At 38.7% G+C, this 22,249-nt stretch overlaps 1 protein-coding gene across 4 annotated transcripts in view; it reads right to left on the reverse strand.

Moving 5' to 3' along the window:
- Nucleotides 1-22,249, reverse strand: part of LOC134225506 (uncharacterized) — a 161,929-nt gene that overhangs the window by 47,864 nt on the left and 91,816 nt on the right. For 3 of the 4 annotated variants that reach the window (XM_062705662.1, XM_062705663.1, XM_062705661.1), the window contains exon 2: nucleotides 3,728-4,278. The exons of the other annotated variant lie outside the window; for it this stretch is intronic. In XM_062705662.1, coding sequence (XP_062561646.1) covers nucleotides 3,728-3,916 — 189 coding nt within the window. In that variant the 5' untranslated portion in view covers nucleotides 3,917-4,278. The remainder of the gene's footprint in view (nucleotides 1-3,727; nucleotides 4,279-22,249) is intronic. 4 annotated transcript variants of the gene reach the window in all.

Below are 22,249 nucleotides of genomic sequence, written 5' to 3' on the forward strand. Positions count from 1 at the left end.
TAATTGAAGTCACATCATCTCAATGAATATACTATGAAATCATATCATACAATGATTCATAAGTTGGTTCATGACCCGTGCTCCAAAAAGGGTCTATTCTATAATACAGCCGATCCTATATGAGTCGCTAATGAAAGGACCATTGACTCAAGCGTACATCGAGATGTGGAATAGAAGTTCCTTGAAAAATTGTTCGAAAGAACCACCAGAGTAACCGAGAACATGATTTAAGTATGCCAACATTTGCTTCCATGAGTCGATATCGAGTCATTGGATCGAGGACATTGACTCACGGAGGGCTTATGGTAGCTTGTGAAAATAATGAATGAAATCTTATCGGCTCAATGAACCTGCTGTGATGTTTAGCGCTAAAGGATCGCACGTTCTGTGCCCAGGTCGGTTTGAAGAACCATAAAGGCCTGTAGTAGCTTGAAAAAGTGGGCCCTCCTTAGCCGTGCGGTAAGACGCCCGACTACAAAGCAAGACCATGCTGAGGGTGGCTGGGTTCGATTCCCGGTGCCGGTCTAGGCAATTTTCGGATTTGAAATTGTCTCGACTTCCCTGGGCATAAAAGTATCATCGTGCTAGCCTCATGATATACGAATGCAAAAATGGTAACCTGGCTTAGAAACCTCGCAGTAAATAACTGTGGAAGTGCTTAATGAACACTAAGCTGCGAGGCGGCTCTGTCCCAGTGTGGGGATGTAATGCCAATAAGAAGAAGAAGAAGCTTGTAAAAGTGTTGAGGGAAATCCTATCGGCTCAATGGGCCTGCTGGGATGTTTAGCAATGCACGTATACATCTTTCTGAACTTGGTTGATCGGGTAGATCGCATCTTTTGAACTCCCGGGAGTTTTGGAAAACCGAATAGGTCTTTAGTACCTAATAACCATAATGAGTGAAATTCTACCGGCTCAATGAACCTGCTGGGATGTTTAGCGATGCACGAATACATCGTTCACGGCTTGATTGATCGTGTAGAATTCATGTTCTTAACTCTAGGACGTTTTGGAGAACCAAAAAGGCTGTAGTAGTTTCTAAAAGTGGATGTTTAGCGCTGCAATATTTCAATACCTTGCTAGTTCTTTTTATACTAGTTTCGGCAGGATCGAGCGTAGTCCTGTAGTAGCTTTACCGTGGTTACCCAGAGTGGGCCATTTGACCATATCTGGACGTGGACGAGGGCGTACAATGCTCGGCAGGAACCTAGAAAATATTGTGTGATTCGTGCGCATGTATCACGATCGGTATGAAGTGCACAAGAAAAAATGTGAATTGTATAAAACGTGGCAAACTTTAGCGGGTTGGTCACTCGGACCTTCGTATGCGTGATGAGTGAAACTGGAGCACTACTAGCAATACGCCAGGCTCGAGTGTAACGATGCTGTAGCTATACAATTAGCCATGTAGGTATTTATAAGGAGGGGATAACAAGTATCTGAAGGGAACAAGTCTATCAATCTGTCCCTATCAAAACTGCAAACGAATCATCTCTTGACTTTTTGCCTTTCTCGTTGTACCCAAAGGCTATCATTTCACTCCAAAATAGAACTTTTTATTAAGTCTCGGAGACCCATGATGTTATATACTAATCGACTCAGCTCGTCGAACTGAACAAATGTCTGTCTGTCCGTGTGTATGTGTGTGTGTGTGTGCACACGAAAACCGAAAAACATTAGCCACTTTTTCATATAGTAATTCTTAACCGATTTTCTCGCAACAAGTTGCATTCGACAGAGGACAAAGCCCAAATTTGTTAACGATTGACCATTGCGTTTAAAAGTTATTAAGAAAATGGAATCGAACTATATAAGCGCCATATAAGGTTGGTGTCTTGGCTAAATGCGAGAAAGGCAGTATCACCACTCGGTGAATTAAGTTGGGTTTTTTTTTCTAGAAAGCGATCATTGACGATGGGTACTATCTATACGCTATAAACATATTCAATTAAACTGACAAGTATTAAATTAGTATAACATTAAAGCAAATCGATTCCACGCCAGCTGTCGTATATTCAAGTCTAGACTATTTGCCTGGTTACTGATTTACGCTAACCAAGATTTTATTAGCATATGGCTATAATGGTGTTAATTACAGTTATCCGTCAAACAGCGCATATCATTATCTTGGCAGGCATTTATTATTTCCCTCACACTGTTTACGAAACGTCGACCAACGATGATCTTCCCAGATTATTGTAAACATGCGCGAAAGTTGCACAAAGGTAGCTGAATAATTGTTATTCTAAGAGCCGTGAATGAAGAATTAGTTTGCATTTTTCCGACCAGATGGGTTCTATAGCACCGAATAATTAAAATCGGACCGGCCGGCCAACTTATGCGATAACTCACATATGGGGATAATCGGACAATAATCGAAACACGCTGGAGCACGATATTGACAATCATAAGCACGCTGCTGATGTTTACCTCTGTGTGCTGAATCGGGAAGCGCCTCATTATTACCAATAAGTGGACATTGTACGATGTCGACTGCGAGCTGCCCATGTCCAGCCAGCCGGATAGAGATGCTAATAATGGCAGTCAATGACTATTACCGGGGGCCATAATGTCAGTCGATAGCCTTTGTGACAATCAATTTCGTTTTCAATGGCACAAACTGCCGCCGTTCGTGGATGTGGGTGATTGGTTTGGCTGATGCCGTATTCTTTGATGAATCAGTTTCATACACTATTTGATTCGGAACGATGTTGGAATATTGATGAATCTGCGCCGTATGCTACATATTTGATTCAGTTGAATGATAAAGGTAATGAGATAAATTATCGGAAATAAGAGTAGGAGAATTTTCCACTATTCTTTTGAATTTCGGCAATGCTATAGCCACATAGCCACTTTGATTAGTAACTAACAACAACTGTTGTTCAAATGCAAAACTAGCTAGCAGTTCCAAGGTTGATTTTTCCATCTTCATCTATGTGAACACTGCGAAGCTCAAGACGAATAGAATAAAAAAGAAATCTTGCAAATCGGTCAATCCGTTCGCGATTTAAATCATGGCACACAAAACCCAAACTCATATCCATTTATATACATATGTAGATCTGAGCCTTCAATACAACATTTTGGTTATTTATTTGCTGTGGTCTAACTTTAATCATTTAGAGGCGCCATGAATAAATCAAATATAAGGATTATGAAAATTACCAGATATTCTACATCATTTGCACAAATCGAAATGAGGAAGACTCCAACGAATTGAAGGAAAAAAAATCCAAGCGTCAAGCCGTTGGTCGTAAAATTCCAATTTTGTGACCAAATATCACACACTTATGAGTTTTTAGGCTGAATCATCTTATCGCATCCTATCGCTTCCTACATACATTTGATCAAACTGTTTCCCATCGTATCAGTATGTCCGAAGACCTAGTAAGAATATTGATGGACATATTCTTAAATAGCTGAATGGTTGTGGTGTTTCAAACAACATCACTGCACAGAGTATATGAAACAAAAACAACCATACGTCTGTACACATAGTTAATTGAATTTGAAACGTTTTGTTTTGATTAGTCATCAAAGTAGATTTCTTGCCAGTAGTTAAAAATTGCATTTACTTTATTCCAATATGAATATTTTCTGCTTCAACCTTTGAATTTCTTAAATTGTACAATTCATTGTGATGCGGTTCCCTTCGTAAATTTAAATTTATTACGCAAAACATTTGATAATTGAGAATCGATCCTCTTGAATAACACAAACTCACCTTGATCGTCAGAAGGCATCCAGATAGGGCGATAATGTTGCACAGCATGTGATAGGAATCCACGAGCAGCACCAGTGCATGCGAGATGTGGCTTAGAAAAAGTTGTACCAGAAAGTACATAATCGACAGCACAAGCACGATATACAGCTGCACCGGCTGCAGCCGGTAGATCCATTCTTTCATGGGCATCCTGTCTGCTTATGGACACCGGCACCGTATTATGTATACCGACTTGACCACTCTCTTCAATTCTCACTTTTATTCACACTTTTATTCTCTACCCTCTATTCAGCAGTTGGAGTGATTTTTCCACATTTGTAAACTTATTTTTACCACAATCACCTCTGCTGTATTTTTAGAACAAACACTTTGGGATTCGATTCTCTTTGGCTGTTTGATTGCATTTAATATGTTTCCACCATTCGTAACACCCAAGACAGAGACACGGGGAATGCTACGGCGACGTTCTCGGCGTCTTCACTGCGCGACACTTTTCATCCGTTCCGTACGCGGCGAGCTCCGATCGGTGAATGAGGCGCATCTGGAGATCTCTGTAGAAGGGAGGGAGCATAGGAAGGGAAATATAAGATTAGGCAGAGCACAACAACGACGAGCACACGATACGATGATGGTAGCGATAGCTTAAACTCATAAGCTACCGTAATATGATGGACATTATCGAAATTCATACAAAACTGTTCGTGAGGTAGTGAGGGGATGATTTACAAGCTGTTGCATGACTAATGTGATAGAGAACTATCTTAGGCGCACCGCACGTTTTTGTAAGCTGTTGGTTTCCTTATTGATCGCGAAGCCTCAGAAATTCAGCTCAAAAATTTGAATTTTGTTTACATAATTCTGTCCAAACTTAGACGTACAGAGATGTCCAACATAACTGGGATATTTTGGGTATAATTAGATGTGTTGTAACAAAAGATATTTTAGTTACCAGATAAAGATTGTTGCTTCGGTTCCCTTTGTTCTGCTGTCCGAAACATGTGTGGTACCTAACTGTCAAATCGTATGTATTTTTCCTTCATTGACATTTAGATCCCCTATCCTCGCCAGCAAAAGATGTTCCGGACAGCGACGACAGCGACAATATTTATCTTGTAATTAAAATATCTTTTGTTGTAACTATATCAATGAGTACATTATCCGATTTTGACAACTCAGGGATGCCTGAGCTAGAAATTCAATGTATTTTCACGATATGTTCATGGTACTGACCTTAGCCATTGTATACCGTAGATATTCCGGGGTTTTCGAAGGTAGGTTCAGAACCGTAAGTTTGCGGTGGGTATTAGGACAAGTTGTGGTTAAAAACAGAATAATATTAGTACATGTAAACTTCGATATAAAGTAAACTTCGATTTCAAAGTTGTACGTTATATCGAAGCATGAATAATCATTCTTATTTTACACTACTCAAATGTCGTACTATTATGTACTTTATGGGTGAATATTTATTTTTTTTATATAAATATATAATTTTTTATATAAATTATATAATATTATTTATTGAGTACATATCCGCGATCTTAAGCAGATTTAAACTAGGGCACGATAGGATATGTGACTCATCAAATTGAAATTTTTCTCTGAAATTTTATTATACAGTTCGAATACACTTTCAAAAAAATGTTTAAAAATTGAGATTAAATTATTTCTTTTCCCGGTTCCATTTCATTAGAAGTATTGTTAATACATTTCATTTTACAACATTATACAACATTTATTTTGGAATGACCTCTATTTTGTACTTTTCCACGAGCTTCAAACGTTTTTAAAACCCATCGCAAGCGGCACGCACGGTCTGCATGGACATTACGTTCCAGATTTTGAGAATTACGTCTTGAACTGGTCCAAGTTACTGACCTTGTATTTGTACAGCTTTATCAGAATAAAGGATCAAACAAGAAAGTTAAGAGGGGTTAAATCCGGGAAGCTGGGAGGTCGCACAATTTTGTCCAAGAAGTTGATGAAATTGTCCCCATATTAGGCTTAAATCGCATTTTCCGTTATAAAGGGTTATAAAGGCCTCCTTTCAAGAGCCTTAGAGACCTCCTGTCGAGAGTATCAGAAGCCTTCTTTCAAGAAGCTCGAGAACTCCTTCCAAGACGCTAGGGAATCTCGTTTTAAGGGACTCGTACGCCTTTCTTGGAAGCCTCCATTCAAGATTCTTAAAAGCCTTCTTTAAAAGGATCAAAAGGCTCCTTTCAAAAGGCTACGAAGCCTCCTTTGAAGAATATAAAGAGCCTTCTTTCAAGAGGCTCGGATGCTTCTCATTATTAATCGAGAGTCGAAAACCCCCTTTCAGGAGGTTAGAAAGCCTCCTTTCAAGTTAATCGGAAGTTTCTTTCCCAAGCAGCACAAGTTGGACAGAATTGGTTGCAGCAACTTGATTGTGACTTTTTATTATTATGTCTTTATTTGTGTCACATATGAGTAAGTCTTTTTTGTGGCTTGGAAGCCTCCTTCAAAGATTCTCAGAAGCCTTCCTTTCAAGAGGGTCGAAGACCTCCTTTCAAGAAGCTCGGAAGCGTCCGGAAGGCTTGCAAGATTGATGTACAAACTCAATTTAAATTGGAAAGTTTCACGGAACAATTTCAAAAAACTTTTTACCATAGAAACCATGTGAATAATGGAAAGCCATTTATTACTTTAGTTCTAAGGTCCGTCTTCCATATATCTTATTAGCTACGCTTATTTTCATTATGACGATAAAAATAGGGGATACCTTAATGAATCCAAAAGTTCAAAGGAGTACCTCTCAAGAAAAAAGGTTGAGAACCGCTGCACTAAGGAATTTTCGAAGGAATATCCGAAAGAATTACCAAAATATTTTCCTTAGGTATTTCCAAAGGTGTTTCAAAAGGTATTTCCAGAGAATTTTTTAAAGGAATTCAAAAATGTTTTTCTAAATGAATGATTCAATGAATTTCCGAAAGAAGTCCAGGAGAAAGTTTTGAGTCCCGAAGGAACTTCTGAGGTGGATTTCAAAGTAATTCTTAAAATTTTCAAAGGAACATCCGGAGGAATTTAAACGGGATTTTTAGATTTATTTCCGAAGTTGTTTCCGGAGGATTTTTCAAAGAAATCCCTTGAGGAATTTCTGAAAGAAATCTTGAAGTATGCCCAAAGAAATTCTTGGAAAAATCTGAGCATGTCGGAAATTCCTTCAGGAGTTCCTTTTAAAAATCCTTCAGGAGTACAGAAATTCCCCATGAGTTTCTTTCATCTGTTCATTGATTTCAAGGCGGCATACGACAGTATAGACCGCGTAGAGCTATGGAAAATAATGGACGAGAACAGCTTCCCTGGGAAGCTTACCAGACTGATCAAAGCAACGGTGGATGGTGTGCAAAACTGTGTGAAGATTTTTTGCGAACACTCCAGCTCGTTCGAAACGCGCCGAGGACTAAGACAAGGTGATGGACTTTCGTGCCTGTTGTTCAACATTGCGCTAGAAGGTGTCATGCGGAGAGCCGGGTGCAACAGCCGGGGTACGATTTTCAACAGATCCAGTCAATTTATTTGTTTCGCGGATGACATGGACATTGTCGGCCGAACATTTGCAACTGTACACCCGCCTGAAACGTGAAGCAACAAAAGTTGGACTGGTGGTGAATCGAAGACAAAAGACATGCTTGTGGGCGGAACCGAGCGCGACAGAGCCCGCCTGGAAAGAAGTGTTACGTTACGATAGACGGGGATACCTTCGAGGTGGTCGAGAAATTCGTCTACCTTGAATCCTTGCTAATGGATGATAACAATGTTAATCGTGAAATACAAAGGTGCATAATCTGTGGAAGTCGGACCTACTACAGGCTCCCGGAAAAACTGCGGTCAAAAAAGATTCGCCACCGCACCAAATGTTTTATGTCTGATAAGACCGGTAGTCCTCTACGGACACGAAAAATGGACAATGCTCGAGGAGGACTTGCAAGCACTCGGAGTATTCGAGAGACGGGTGCTTAGGACCATCTTTGGCGGTGTGCAAGAAGACGGTGTGTGGCGGCGAAGAATGAACCACGAGCTCGCCCAGCTCTACGGCGAACCCAGTATCCAGAAGGTAGCTAAACGGTACGATGGGCAGGACATGTTGCAAGAATGCCGGACAGCAACCCTGCAAAGATGGTGTTCGCTTCCGATCCGGCAGGTACGAGACGGCGTGGTGCACAGCGAGCAAGGTGGGCAGACCAGGTGCAAAACGACTTGGCGAGCGTGGGGCGCATTCGAGGATGGAGAAATGCGGCCTCGAACCGTGTATTGTGGCGTCAAATTGTTGATTCAGTGTTATCTGTTTAGATGTAAACTAAATAAATGAAATGAATAGCTTTGTCATTGAACGCATGAAATTTTTTCTTGGAATCTGATATTGGGTTCCGGAGATATACCTGAAATACGAACATAAAGTATAAGACTTATTTTTTCACAACAGTGCCAACAAATTATCACATCAAGATCTCAGCTGTCTGGGGACAGATTTTGCGATTGGTTGTTTGGTTTCAGAGATATCTGTGAAATACCAACATGAGATATATTTTCAGAAAACTAATATAATATTGTCACATCAATATCGCAGCCGTCTATGATCCGATTTGAACTCAATTGGGCTTGAACGAAAGCTATAACATTGCCATTAAATACATGAACTCTCTTTTCTCGCAATTGGGCATTGGGTTCCAGAGATTTTGCGGTCAGACATTGAATACTGAAGATACCTCTGAATTACGAGCATAATAAGACATTTCATCACAAATATCTAATAAATTTATTCTTATGGAAAGTTATTAATTTTCCTGAAATATCTTAGAAATATTCTTACACCCTAGGAAGGGTATTAAGATCCCATGAAAAATCGATTTTTTGTCCGAGACTCTGTGTGTCTGTGTGTGCGTGTGTGTAAAAAGGGTTGCATTCATTATAGGTGGATTAAGTCGGGTTTTCATCATCACATTAGGTTTAACTTCAGTATTCGGGTTCTAAATACTTTCGGATTCATTTCATATGAGCGGTTCATGCTGAAAAATCAAATTCGTGCCTAGAACAGCATGATTGTCTTTGGCGTAAATAAGAGGGGGGATGTGGAGTTTTATTAGAAATATTTTTTACGAATTGTCATATTAGATTTTTATGACAATTTTATCAAAATTCCTTTACACGTATCGTATGACGACCATGACTATTTTTTCGACAAGATATCGAACCGTTTCAAAATGGAAAATTCAAGTATTGATATGGATTTTCAGATTGTCTTTGCCAATAACTTCTATTACCATTAATCAATTAGGCATTTCTTCTGCATAATGTGATAACATTCAGGTTTAGCGGTGTTTAGATTAATTAAAGAAAAAAATTCTAGAAGTAGAAATATTTCGAGGCAAGCTCTTAAGGAATTAAAAAACATACCGGATGTCCAAACAAATTTCAATTAAAATGCTGAAAAATGAATCCAGACCAAAACACCAAATGGATTCTACTAGAAACCTTCGACGGTGTTCTAGGAGAAATTTCAGGAGCAAAGTCCTGGAAAACATTCCCACATTTTCTGAAAGATAAAATGTTAGGTGATTTTTTCTCGTTGAGCACAAACGCATTTATCGTGCCAAAAAGGAATGCGTAAAAAAAGAACGCAAAAAGAATGCAAAAAAGGTGGTTGTTGAGTGGTAAACGTGTTTTCTGCTCACTCCAGTAGGCCTGAAATCGATCCCAGGCGGCGCCGTTGACATTTTCTAAGACGACAATGTTTAGTCACGTTTTCCACGCCGTTTGGCAAATCGTACATAGCAAGCAATCTGGTGACCAGGTTGGCCTTACAAATATATTTTCCCACGACGTTTTTCGCACTTTTTTGCTAGAAATCAGCACCATGCTAGTTGCACATGCAGATAGCTCATAAACCAATCAAACGAAATAAATGCTACATAATTGTAAGCAGTTATTGCCGAATAAATTTGGCTGAAATATGTATTTCGGACAGGATATGCCATTCGGGATAATGATTAGCGATTTACGTTTAGTGTAAATGCTAAATAAAACTGAATTAAAAGTTCAAATGGTCGGTGGTCAATTTTCATACGGCGGCGATTCCGATTCATTTTGGGTGGTGGCGGCGGGTATACCCCGTTAGGCATAAGTACGTTAGGCATAAAGACGTTAGGCATAAGTACGTTAGGCATAATGGACGTTAGGCATAACGGACGTTAGGCATAATGTACGTTAGGCATAATGGACGTTAGGCATAAAATGATCCAAAAAACAGCCCATGACATAAAGAAGGCAGAATTATGCCAAACGTCCATTATGCCTAACGTACTTATGCCTAACGTCGCGGACCCGGTGACGGCAACCCAAGATTTCATCGCAATCATAATAACTCAAAATTGACGTATACGCCATTTTCCAAAAATGGTGTCTACGATTAGTACTCATCGTACTATTTAACAGAAAAATGGAAAACATGTATGTTGTAAAATGGCGCATACGTCACTTTTTCAGATTACGGCAGTCTAGTGCCTGGGGAACCTTAACTAAAGGTATATTGTTTGAGCTTCTCAATTTGACTGCTTGCTTATATTTGCCCTGATGACTCTATTTCCTATCTTTAGCACACATATTTGATCGTATGAATGGTTACAAAAAATCCGTGAAGCTCTGGGATAAACATTAGGAATTTGCCAATTTCACGGATGGAGAGCTTTCCGATGTACACTCAATAGATGAAATGGCTATAAAATGCCGCATACAGGATAGCAAAAAGAAATGCAATAATTAGCACAACTAGCACATATTCGCAAGGAAGTCAAGTAGAGAAGCTCAAACAGTATCTTTTTAGCTCAGGTTCCCCGGGGACTAGAGAGGTCAATTTGGATTAATCACCACAGGGGCTTATTCTAGGAACCTACAACTAGCTTTCGTTTGGTGATGAAAGATTGAAAATCTATTGAATTTAGGGTTTTTGTGATTGGAACGAAATTTTGGATCCAAATGGACCTCCATGCACAATGTGTAACTTTTTTTGTGCCTCTCCTAGAGGTTGCTGTAGGCTGATTTTCTCAGGGAATCTTAGTTTTGTTGCATCACAAACTTATAGCGCTGCTGTTGGTGTGCTAAAGTCTAAACTAAACGGATGAATTTCTGTCTGTCTGAACCTAATAGACTCGGAAACTACTGAACCGATCGGCGTGAAAATGTGTATACAGAGGTTTTTGAGGCCGGGGAAGGTTCTTAAGATTCGAGACCCCTCCCCGCTTTGGAAAGGGGGACTCCCATACAAATGGAACAATAATCTCTCAAGAATTGATCCAGAAAATGGAACCAAATCCTGCATGTGGAGGTTTTGGAAGGAAAGATATGTTTCTGTGGTGGTTCAAAAAGGAGTGGTGCTCCTGGAAAGGGGGGCTCCCATACAAATAAAACAGAAATTTCTGCATAAGTCGAGAACTAACCAGAAAATAAATCAATTTTAGGGTAAACGAAGTTCGTCGGGTTTGCTAGTTGTAGGTTTGCTATAATAAAGATGTATTACTCTTGAGTCGAATTGATAAGTTCAATATTAAAATAGTCAAGAAACCCTAACCGCAAAAAAATCGCTAATAACAAACTGTTTGCATAAATAATAAGCTAATCATTCTATGCTTGTTTTAAAAGAATTTTTATGTTACCCCATTTTCATTAAAATAACAATACCAGGCAACTACAGGCCTAACTTTATTTATTCTGTGATGGTTGGATAAAATAAATAAAATAATGAAAACTACGAAAGAAACACTTATGTACGGTGTATATTTACTGAAAACCATACATAATCAAGTTTCAGTGACTCAATCCCAACGAAGACACAGTAAAGGCCCAGTGTAAAGTTCGCACCCTGCTGAGAGAATTCGAAGAATTCAACATGATGATGATACCGTAGCAAAGAGATTTAAATCAACTCAATATGAATACCGGTCCTGTCCGAAAGATGGTTTGCAAATTAAAATTCTTGTTATAGCTACATACTGAACGAAGGCCACGTTTCCCGTTTTGCTTCCACTTGACCTTCGAACACATTGTTCCTGTTCGTTCAAAGTGTAGAACGTTCAAACATATTTAAGGGTGCAATGTCATTTGAGGTTATCAACTCCTCCCTTGAAACTTGCAGAGTTGTTACCGTAGGTTCACTCATTTTTCATAGATCTCGTGCGACAAATTCGTGACCAACTTTATCATTCACGCCTTTGTCTCCCACGACCGTTAACAATGACGGGTTTGATAGCCCATATGTTAATTATGCAAATTAAATGACAAACACGTTTGACCACTATCGCTCTTACACGATAATCAACAGTGATGAGATGCGTAGAAGATGACCGATAAATTAGCCCGACCCCGGAAAACGTATATCGTGCCAAAGCCCACATTGGTATGACCAACAAACGCGAAATAGAACCAGTGCAGCACAACTGATAATGATGATGATATTTTTGAACTTGAAACGACATTAGACTCGGATGAGTGGCTTCTGCTTATCCTTTATCGGCTTCCCTCTTGCAGTGAGCATGTATATATTGCCAATATCGAAACAGCAGATAAGCCAAAAACTGTAGTTTGAATTTAGGAGATAACTGCGAGCTCTCTCAGACCTGACGGGGTGCAATATTTTTTCCCATAAATATTTCATGATAAGAACAAAGCAACAATAGGTGCAAAAACTGAACATTCAAATTTATGACAGCCGCCATCGATTCGAATAGTGCGTCATAATTGTCCATTATCAACTACCCGAGAGATAAGTCTTACAGCACAGTCCTCAGGGTGCACCTCTCTTATCTTATCATCAACTATTGCTTTCCACTTCGAAGCAAGTCCGGCACTTCAACAAGGGAACACACGTCCTTATATTGAAAATTTGCGGAATAAATGAACGAAAGCAATAATCTAGATCGGCGCAAAAAAAAACGCCTGGTTAATCCTCCAGTGTTAGTGCCTTTTTCGAGTGACATTAAAGGAGAAGTTTAATTAGCACTGTTAGATGGATAGACCCATACTTAATTATACTCATTTTCAAGAACCCTTGCCAAACGCAAGGTTACGAGCAAATCGGTGCCAAAAAGTTGTTTTTTTTCTGTACATGTTTTCCAGTTAGTATTTGGCCATAAATTCTGATCCCATACTCCGATTCAACCAATTTTTGAACAATGAGACAATAAGATAGCATTCCCCGTTGAATGCAACTTGTTTCGAGAAAACCGGGTTTGAAAAGTGGGCGAGATTTTCATGCGATTCCCGCGTAAAAAATGGTCATTTTGGTCATAATTTTGAATATAGTATATAGTTTGAATACGTCAATTTTACAATGGGACAAGATTTCCTGTCGAATGCAATTTGTTGCGAGCAAATTGGTAAAGGGTGAAAAATTGCTCAGAAAGAAGTTGCCTTGACGAAGCCGCGATCCTGCCATCAGATGGACGTTTGCGTGAAATCAAATACGTAGGATTAGAATTTTGGAAAACATGTTTAGGTTACTCGAGGCTATTTATCAACACATTTTTATTAAATCTAAATAAATTCAACTTTCGTGTTGACAATCTAAAAGTAAATCAAATTTCTAATCCGAAAAATCAAACTATTATCGACTTAAACGTGTTTTAATGTTTAATAAGCATTTTAAAATTGACGTTCTATATGCCTTGCCGGGTGAAATAAAAAAGCACCACCCAGCCCTCATTTTGTTTTCGCGCTGCCGTCAGGGCCAATAATCGGTAAACCACGGAATTATCAGGCCTGAGGTGACAGTTTTGATTTCTGATGCGTTTATGGGATCTGTAAGGTTATTTTTTTTAGACAGCGTTGTACAAAGTATATCATTGTTTTAGCCACAAATACAAATTCATGCATATGGTTGACACAGCTGTGTAAAAACATACAATTCTTTTGCAAAGTTCCATTTTTAAAAACTTTTTAACATGGATTTTCAAATTTTGAACTGAACGCATCATCCGTGAAAACAAGAAATAATCCGGGGGAACATTGATCATTTTTTTAATTGTTTTGTAAATATTTCCCCCGTAAGTGAAATCATAGCTTTTTTTTCAAATTTTTAAAACGAGTACTGCTACATATAGAACGTATAAGGCTGTTGTTCTTGATTATTTGATAATTTTAAACTTGTTTTAAAAATGTTTTTGTCGAGTTTTTTTTATTTTTCAATTTGGGGTAACTTTGATCAATCTATAGAGAAAGCGTATGCAAACGCCTTAAGGTAGGCAATTATAATTGGAATCTCTTACGATGAAGCAATGTGCATCGATTGTTTCAACAAAAACATCATCACCGCTAGTAAAATTATCTGGTTTTTCAACAATATATAGCAAAATTTCGAAACAAAAACTATGGATTACCCAGAAAATAAGATTGCTTATCACATAACTATAGGTACGAGCTTATTTTTTTGTTAATATACTTGTTTTGAATGCTTTTTTGGCAGCTTGCTCTGAGTTCTAAAATTAATATTGATTTTATTGTTCAAATTTTGGCGAAAAAAAATGCAAATTCATCCGAAGGTTATAGGGTATATGCTCCTATCTCCATCTCAGCCCCTATATTCATCTCATTCTGCGTTCGCTGAACTTCATTTGAATGAAGCACCCGACATACGCACTTATTTTTATCAGAAAGTATTGAAGAACATTCTCTTAGGACTAATTTAAATAATGTTTCTAATAGCTACAGCAAGAAATAAGAAATAAAGCTAGATTTTAATGAAAAATATAACACTTACTTGAGTAGGATGGAATTTCTATATCGTACGTTTCATTCGCTTTGCTTTTTCAGTCGTACAAATCGTTCACTCCCCCCCTTTTTCCCTTTGGTTCGGAGAACATTCACTACACACAAAAAAATGTTGCTGTCGAAACTACCATTCCGAGGGTTAATTTAAGAATACGCACCGACGATTTTCAGCAGACAACAAACCCGTTTGATTTTACCATGCGCGCAGTAAAAATCACTGTGCTCGTGGTGGAATGTTGTTCTGCTTCTTCTTCTTATTGGCATTACATCCCCACACTGGGACAGAGCCGCCTCGCAGCTTAGTGTTCATTAAGCACTTCCACAGTTATTAACTGCGAGGTTTCTAAGCCAGGTTACCATTTTTGCATTCGTATATCATGAGGCTACACTGAAAGAAGCGGCATGGTAATATCTACCGAATCGAGGGTAAAATTAAAAACATTTTACCACTTGATTTGTGCAGACTACATCTTATACTTAAATCGACCATGACTGCGGTTGATTTTACTATGGAGTCTTTTTGACACTTCTTATCGAGTTTTACTATAATTTCAGTTGAAACTACTATGTGCAGCAGTAAACATTGCAGTTGTTTTTACCATGCCCATTTGCGATCCATAGTAGTATTAACAATGTATATTGTTATTCATATTATGGTAAATGAATAGTTTTTTTTATTGATTGCATATTAAATTTATTGGCATTTATTATAAAAGATTCGAATTACAGAGCATTTGCACACTTGAAAAAATATTGGTGATAAACAAAAAAATCCCTGGTCGTCATTCCACCGTTTCTCCGTCGTTTTCGGCAGCAACAGAATGTACGTTTGCTAGTGAGTCACCAACGCCAGATCACTTTGATGGTCGCTTTCTTGAGGCCTTTATACTGGTTAACCTGCAGAACCTATGGCGAAAATACCGAGCCAGGGCAAATCGATGCGAACCACTTCCGAGATTGCAAATAATCTGAAGCTGACATGGTGGCCGATGTATAGAACGATAGTCTGTAAGACAAAAATGCGAATCTATATCACCCACGAATTCTTTTCCATTGTCTGAATCTAAAACATTAAATACTTACCATCATGGTCCAGAGTATTGAATTGAGCAGGTTAATGCCAAAATAACTTTTTGGCACCGGCACCAAAATAACGAAATTGATTTGCCACCGGTAGTATTCCAAACAGTACTCTTGGTGTTGGCCCGAAAATGGTGTTTACTTTGTGAATTTTCTTCATCACACATTGTTGTTCTTTGGACCATGCGTGTGGTAAAATTTACAACAGTGTTATTGTTATTTTAAATATGCTTCGTTTATATCAACAACAAACTGAAATAGTGATTTTAAGCGCTGCTCCATAGTTAGTATTACTACAACATTATTTTCAGTGTAGCACGATGATACTTTTATGCCCAGGGAAGTCGAGACAATTTCCAATCCGAAAATTGCCTAGACCGGCACCGGGAATCGAACCCAGCCACCCTCAGCATGGTCTTGCTTTGTAGCCGCGCGTCTTACCGCACGGCTAAGCACGGCCCCCTCCTTGGTGGAATGTAGTTACATGAACTGAATCAGTGGTGAATTTGTCCAAATGCATGGTGCATTTAACTGAAAACTTGTATATGTTTTAAAAACATGGCGTAGTCTACAAAATAGTAATTGTTACCATGGATTTTTTTTTCTGTGTACCATAACACCATAATTCTTAGCACTAAGGATTAAATTATCCAATGATTAAAGTTTAATTATTAGCTTCAGAAAGCCGGAAAACAATGGGATGAATTATTTTTACACCAGAAGTAGACTTGAACATATATCAATCTCAATTTATCTCCTTTCTCGAAATACAGGAATGCCAGATTGAAAAAAAAAATGTTAGGATTTTGTTCAGTAATTTGCTATTTCTAAATAAATAAAACACAGAACAACAATAAATATATGTTTACTCCATCACTTAATACTGGAAATAATAAAAGAATAATTATTCAGGTCAAATTTATGTCCTATTAATGAATTTGATGAAGTTCAAAAATAATCTACTCTACTGCGCAACTCCGAATTCCACGAGTTTGGCATCACAGCTCGTATGTTTCCATAGCACCACGACGCGCATGCGCTAGCTAGCAATGGTACTGTGCATTTTGACGAATAGACAAACTATTCATTACGTCACGTGATGTCGATTATCCTTTAGGAAAAAGGAATAGAACTATGCTAGATGTACCAGTTGTGGCTATAGCACCAGTTGTCGCACTAGTGCTTTTTATGCCAAATGGCCAATCAAATCACCGCAAACCAAGTTCATATCGATAAAGCATATTCATATGATACGATAACACCTTTGATTTCCTTCAAAACAAGCAAAGCATAATTGTAACAATTGATTTTGCTTAATTTTTGACGTCCTTTGCACTAGTGGTGTGGTCCCAATTTGCTCAATCCCATAAGAAAACAATGGGATTTGCCAATTAAGGAACCAAAATTAAGAATAGTGCCACAACTGGTGCATGCGTTCCTGTTATGGATTGATCAATTTTGAGGATAATAACAAATTTTATTGTGATTTTCTCAGCTGTTCTAAGGAGCAGGAAGTAAAGCCTTTCGCTTGATATATAAAGTCCACCCACATGCTTTTTACTTATTTTTTTTTTAATTTGTTCTTACGTATGGCGTCAATTGGTACACCCACCCTACATCGGTGTTGTCATGTACTATGCAACGATACTATCTGTGTCATAGTCATGAAGAAATCTATGCTGGGTTGGCATGATTGCTGTGGTGTGAGATGAAATATGAAGTGAGAAAAATATGAGCTCGGCATGCAATAAGAAGAAAATTTTACAATGAGATGGATATCGGTACAATTCGGTGGGGTTTTAATCAATTTTTTGTGTGTCTTTATTGCGGAGACTTTCAGCCCGAGGCTGGCTCGTCTCCGGTTTTAATCAGTTGATAAAATTAATTATGGGAAGAAAACGCGATATTTAATGCGATTGGGATAATCTATAAATGTGAGCAAGCGGGATTTTGATATTTAATTGAGGATCGAATGCATTTCAATTGAGTTATTCTCGCTTAACTTTTCAAAGGACCTAAGTAACATTTTTTCATGAATTAATTTGAATAGCGCAATCAACAGAACAACATGAAAGCTATTGATTGCAGTATTCAAATTAATTCATAAAAAAATGTTACTTAGGTCCTTTGAAAAGTTAAGCAATATTGATGTATTTAACGTTCACGCTCGCCTAATGAGATGGATATAGGGACAGATACCCTAATTGTGATAACAGGAAATAATATTTTATTCATTTCTTGAAAATGGTGAAACTGATCAATGTTACCGCGGTGATCATTGTTCCCCCGGATTACGGTATCACACATATTTTAAATAAGGGTATCCATTATCCAATCATGGTTTGAACCAAATAATAGGCTTTCGACGAGTCGTCAAAATAAGGTTAATTTATTTCATCAATATACACATGTTACTATTGCAAACTCTCTCTAGTTTATTTCTAGACCAACATTTGAAAAGGGCGTAACAGCCAAAATTTATTCCTCCTGATTCTTCGTCTACATATATTGCTATATATGTGGACAAAGAATCAGAAGGAACAAATTTTGGCTGTTACGCCCTTTTCAAATGTTGGTCTAAATTTGTAAGTTTAGTTCACTATTTTTTAAGAAACATCGTATATTCACATATTTATGAGGCATAACCCAAGCAACCAGAAGTTCAGATTTTACTTAAATTTACTCTTAACCGAACTAATTGGTTCACTATGGTTCACATCAAGTTCCAAGCATCCTTAACGGAACTTTAAAGCTCATTTAAAGTTCCGTTACATACAAAAAATTACTTAAAATGAGAGCTGATTAAGCCAAAATAGCCCTTCTTATCCGAACTTCTGGTTGCTTGCGAAGTATGTGAATCTAGGACGTTCTGCGTCCACTGCGTCCATTAATTGGGTTGTTTAACGAAGAAAAATATGACATTTTTTATAGTTTAACGTAAAGAACATGCTTTCCTGATCTCCAACATATTTTTATTTTGTTTGTAAACCTTTTATTTACATTTTCGTACAGCAAACAATAAGCCATTTCAATCGATAGAATGACACTAACATTCATAGAATGACAGTTAGCCCATGCAGCATAAGAACAAATTTGTAGTCCCATACAAATTTAAAATGCAAATTAAAAATAGTTCCGGGGCTCCAAAAATTCTGAAAAATTGGGGTTAGGCTCAGTTTTTTATGCAGATTCAGAATATGTAAAACACATATATACCGCTGAACAACCCAATTGTAGTATACCCGTGTCCTTTTTTTAGCACATGTTGTTCTTCTACATTTCTATTGAGAAGTAATGAATCAGTCGTTTTTTTATTCAGGTATTTCTCGAACTTAATATGAAGCTGCTTTAGATTAAGGTTCCGCTATTAACACCCTTCGAGAAACGGCGTATTCAGACAGAAAAAGTAAGATAATATTGATTTTGACCAACCATGGTATTGAAGTTAAATTATATTTTTGCTGCTTTTATGAGATCCGAATTCGTTTTTGTGCAGATATCTGATTACATTGGGTTAGGAAGCTCACCTTTACACAGAGCTTATATCAGTCAAAATGTTCAGCAGATCCACAAAATTCGTATCCCTTTCTTTCCTAATTGATGAGTGCTTTCGAGATTTGAGAATTTATCTCAGTTTCGAAGCCAGCCTAAGGTTAATTGAGTTACTTTTTTATATTTTACTCTATTGACTCCTTTTAAAAAGATGGGTAATCTAATAGCAAATTATAGTCGTTCAATACTCTTCCGACCATCGCTTATAAGTATCAATAAGAATAGTAAGAACATGATTGAAAAAAACTAATTATTACATAAGGCGAAATCCATCTGTTTCGTAACGCTAAAATTGTCCATGTCCAAACCCCTAACGCGATGTTCATGTGTTGTTTTTGTAGTTTTTGACGTCTAAAATCGGTGTGAACGATGGATGGTTTTCCAGCAGCTCATGCAGGACGTGGTTCATTGTACTTCTCCACGTACGGTCCGCCATCTGCACCACATCATAGATGGTACGTAGCACTGCCCTTTCGAAAACTTCAAGTGCGCGTTGGTCTTCCACGAGCATCGTCCAGGTCTCGTGTCCGTAGAGGACTACCGGTCTAATGAGCGTTTTGTAGATTGTCAGTTTGGTACGGCGGTGAACACTATTCGATGTCTGCGGAGTCCAAAGTACGTACGATTTCCAGCCACTATGCTGCGGCGAATCGCAAGTCAGTCCCATCTGCATATGGCATACATATTCAGATGGGACTACTTGCGATTACCGGCAGTATGCGTCTCCGAATTTCTCTGCTGGTATCATTTTCGGCAGTCACCAGTGAGCCCAAGTACACAAATTCTTCTACCACCTCGATTTCGTCACCACCGATGCAAGCTCGAGTTAGGTGGCTCATATCGTCTTCTCTTGAACCTCTTCCTATCATGTACATTGTCTTCGACGTGTTAATGACTAGTCCGATCCACTTGGCTTCCCTCTTCAGTCTGATGTAGGCTTCCTCCATCTTCTCAAAGTTACGTGCCATTATATCTATGTCGTCGACGAAGCCAAATAGCTGGACGGACTTATTGAAAATTGTACCACTCGGGTTAATCCCTGCTCTTCGTATTACCTTTTCCAAAGCGATGTTGAATAGCAGACACGAAAGACCATCACCTTGCCGTAACCCTCTGCACGTTTCGAAGGGTCTCGAGAATGCCCCAGAAACTCGAACTACGCACATCACCCGATCCATCGTCGCTTTGATCAACCGTTTCAGTTTATCCGGAAATCCGTGTTCATGCATTAGCTACCATAGCTGGTCCCGATCGATTGTATCATATGCGGCTTTGAAGTCGATGAATAGATGATCTGTGGGCACGTTGAATTCGCGGCATTTCTGCAGTACTTGGCGAATGGCGAACACCTGGTCCGTGGTGAAGTGTTTGCCCATAAAACCCGCCTGGTACTGCCCCACGAACTCCCTTGCAATTGGTGCTAGTCGACGGCATACAATTTGGGAGAGTACCTTATAGGCGGCGTTCAGCAATGTGATTACGCGGTAGTTGCTGAAACCAGCTTATCGCCCTTTTTGTATATGGGACACACGACACCTTCCATCCACTCCACAAGAATTTGTATGGCAACTTGTATTAAGGGAAACCTTTACCTAATCACATGCTAGGAAGTACGCGTTTTTTGGTTAACATGTTGAATACTGCGATCAAAATCACCTCAGCATATTCACGCAAGCACAAAGATCTCTTGCGTATTATTGTAGGAATATCAGGTAGTGTGCGACGCTTTGCTGTAGATCGAAGATGTATAGGAAGCAGGCGCCAGTTGGTTGTAGTTACTCTTGGGTAGATTAAGAAATATTGTTATGGATATATTGTATATACATACCTATTGTTGAATATAGAGAACTGCAGCTGCTGGCAGAAGTATCAGTCAGTGGCCTGCCGTGGTGGAGAGGGGAACTCTAATTGTTATTCTTTGTGAGGGGGTTCCCTTCTCCGGCCAACAATTATATGCAGTTCAAAGTAGTTTTGTATGTGTGTTCTAGATACGCTAAGTTGTTCTGGAGCTCAGATCAATTGGTATACCAATTTTGGAATTAGACAGTCCCGTCGGTTTGTCGGTGGATACACTATGCACCAGAAAACATCCTAGGCCGGACCGAGATTAACAAATGATGTCGATATTTCATCCGCAACCCTTAAGAGCCCGCACATAGTTTGCGTTGCGTTTGATATATTTCCCATGAAAAAACTGTCAAACGAAACGCATACGTATCCTATGTGCGGGGCTCTTTACACTTGATTTCGATCCGTCCAACGTTATACGAATCAGCCGTATCAGTTTCGCCGGAAAGCCATGTTATAGCATAATTTTCCAAGCGGATGGTCATGGGTTAAATTCCCAGCCCCCTTCACAAACCCTCGTCAGTCGCCGGATCCGCAGCGCCCATACGGTGGCGTTTTGGAATACGCGCCTTGCCGTCACGGCTGCCTGATGGCGACTTGTTCTTCTCGGAGGCATTGCTCCAACGTTACCCGGATAAATGGCAACCGAATAAAGCAACGATCATTGGATACCCGACATGGACAAAACGGACACAATGGACTCACGATGAGATGAACTGGCAACGAAAACTATAATGAATAATGGAAATCTAAAAATAGATTCTGTGTGGAATGTGGATTCTGTACAGCAGAATACCAAAGTAGATCTCGTCACAGTAGGGGTTAACAAACACAGAGTGCCTAACAAATAAATATATGAATAAAAAAAAACAAGGCCAGTAAATGTCAAAATTTATGAAGAACGAAAGAGGAAAAGGTTTTCCGTGCAGTGTCCTATAGACAGATGACAACATGCCTTCTCGCATACTGTGCAAGACAACGTCTGCCGGGTCATATAGTTCACGATAATAATAACACATTGTGGCATAGATCGTACATTCTAGTAAATATAGAGTTTTTCTTCTAACAGTCCCTCTTCGTTGAACTTAATGTAGAATTAAAAAAAAACACAATAATAAAGAAAAAAAATGCTAACAGTCCCAAATCTACAAAAAAATCAGTATGCAAAATGTTAAGTTACACCATCCTTTTCATTTACACGAATGAGTAAAATTAAATGATTTGAATGGTTTAATTGGAACTACATGTCATGCAATTTCGCAT

This window comes from Armigeres subalbatus, chromosome 3, assembly GCF_024139115.2.
Source record: "Armigeres subalbatus isolate Guangzhou_Male chromosome 3, GZ_Asu_2, whole genome shotgun sequence".
NCBI lineage: Eukaryota > Metazoa > Arthropoda > Insecta > Diptera > Culicidae > Armigeres > Armigeres subalbatus.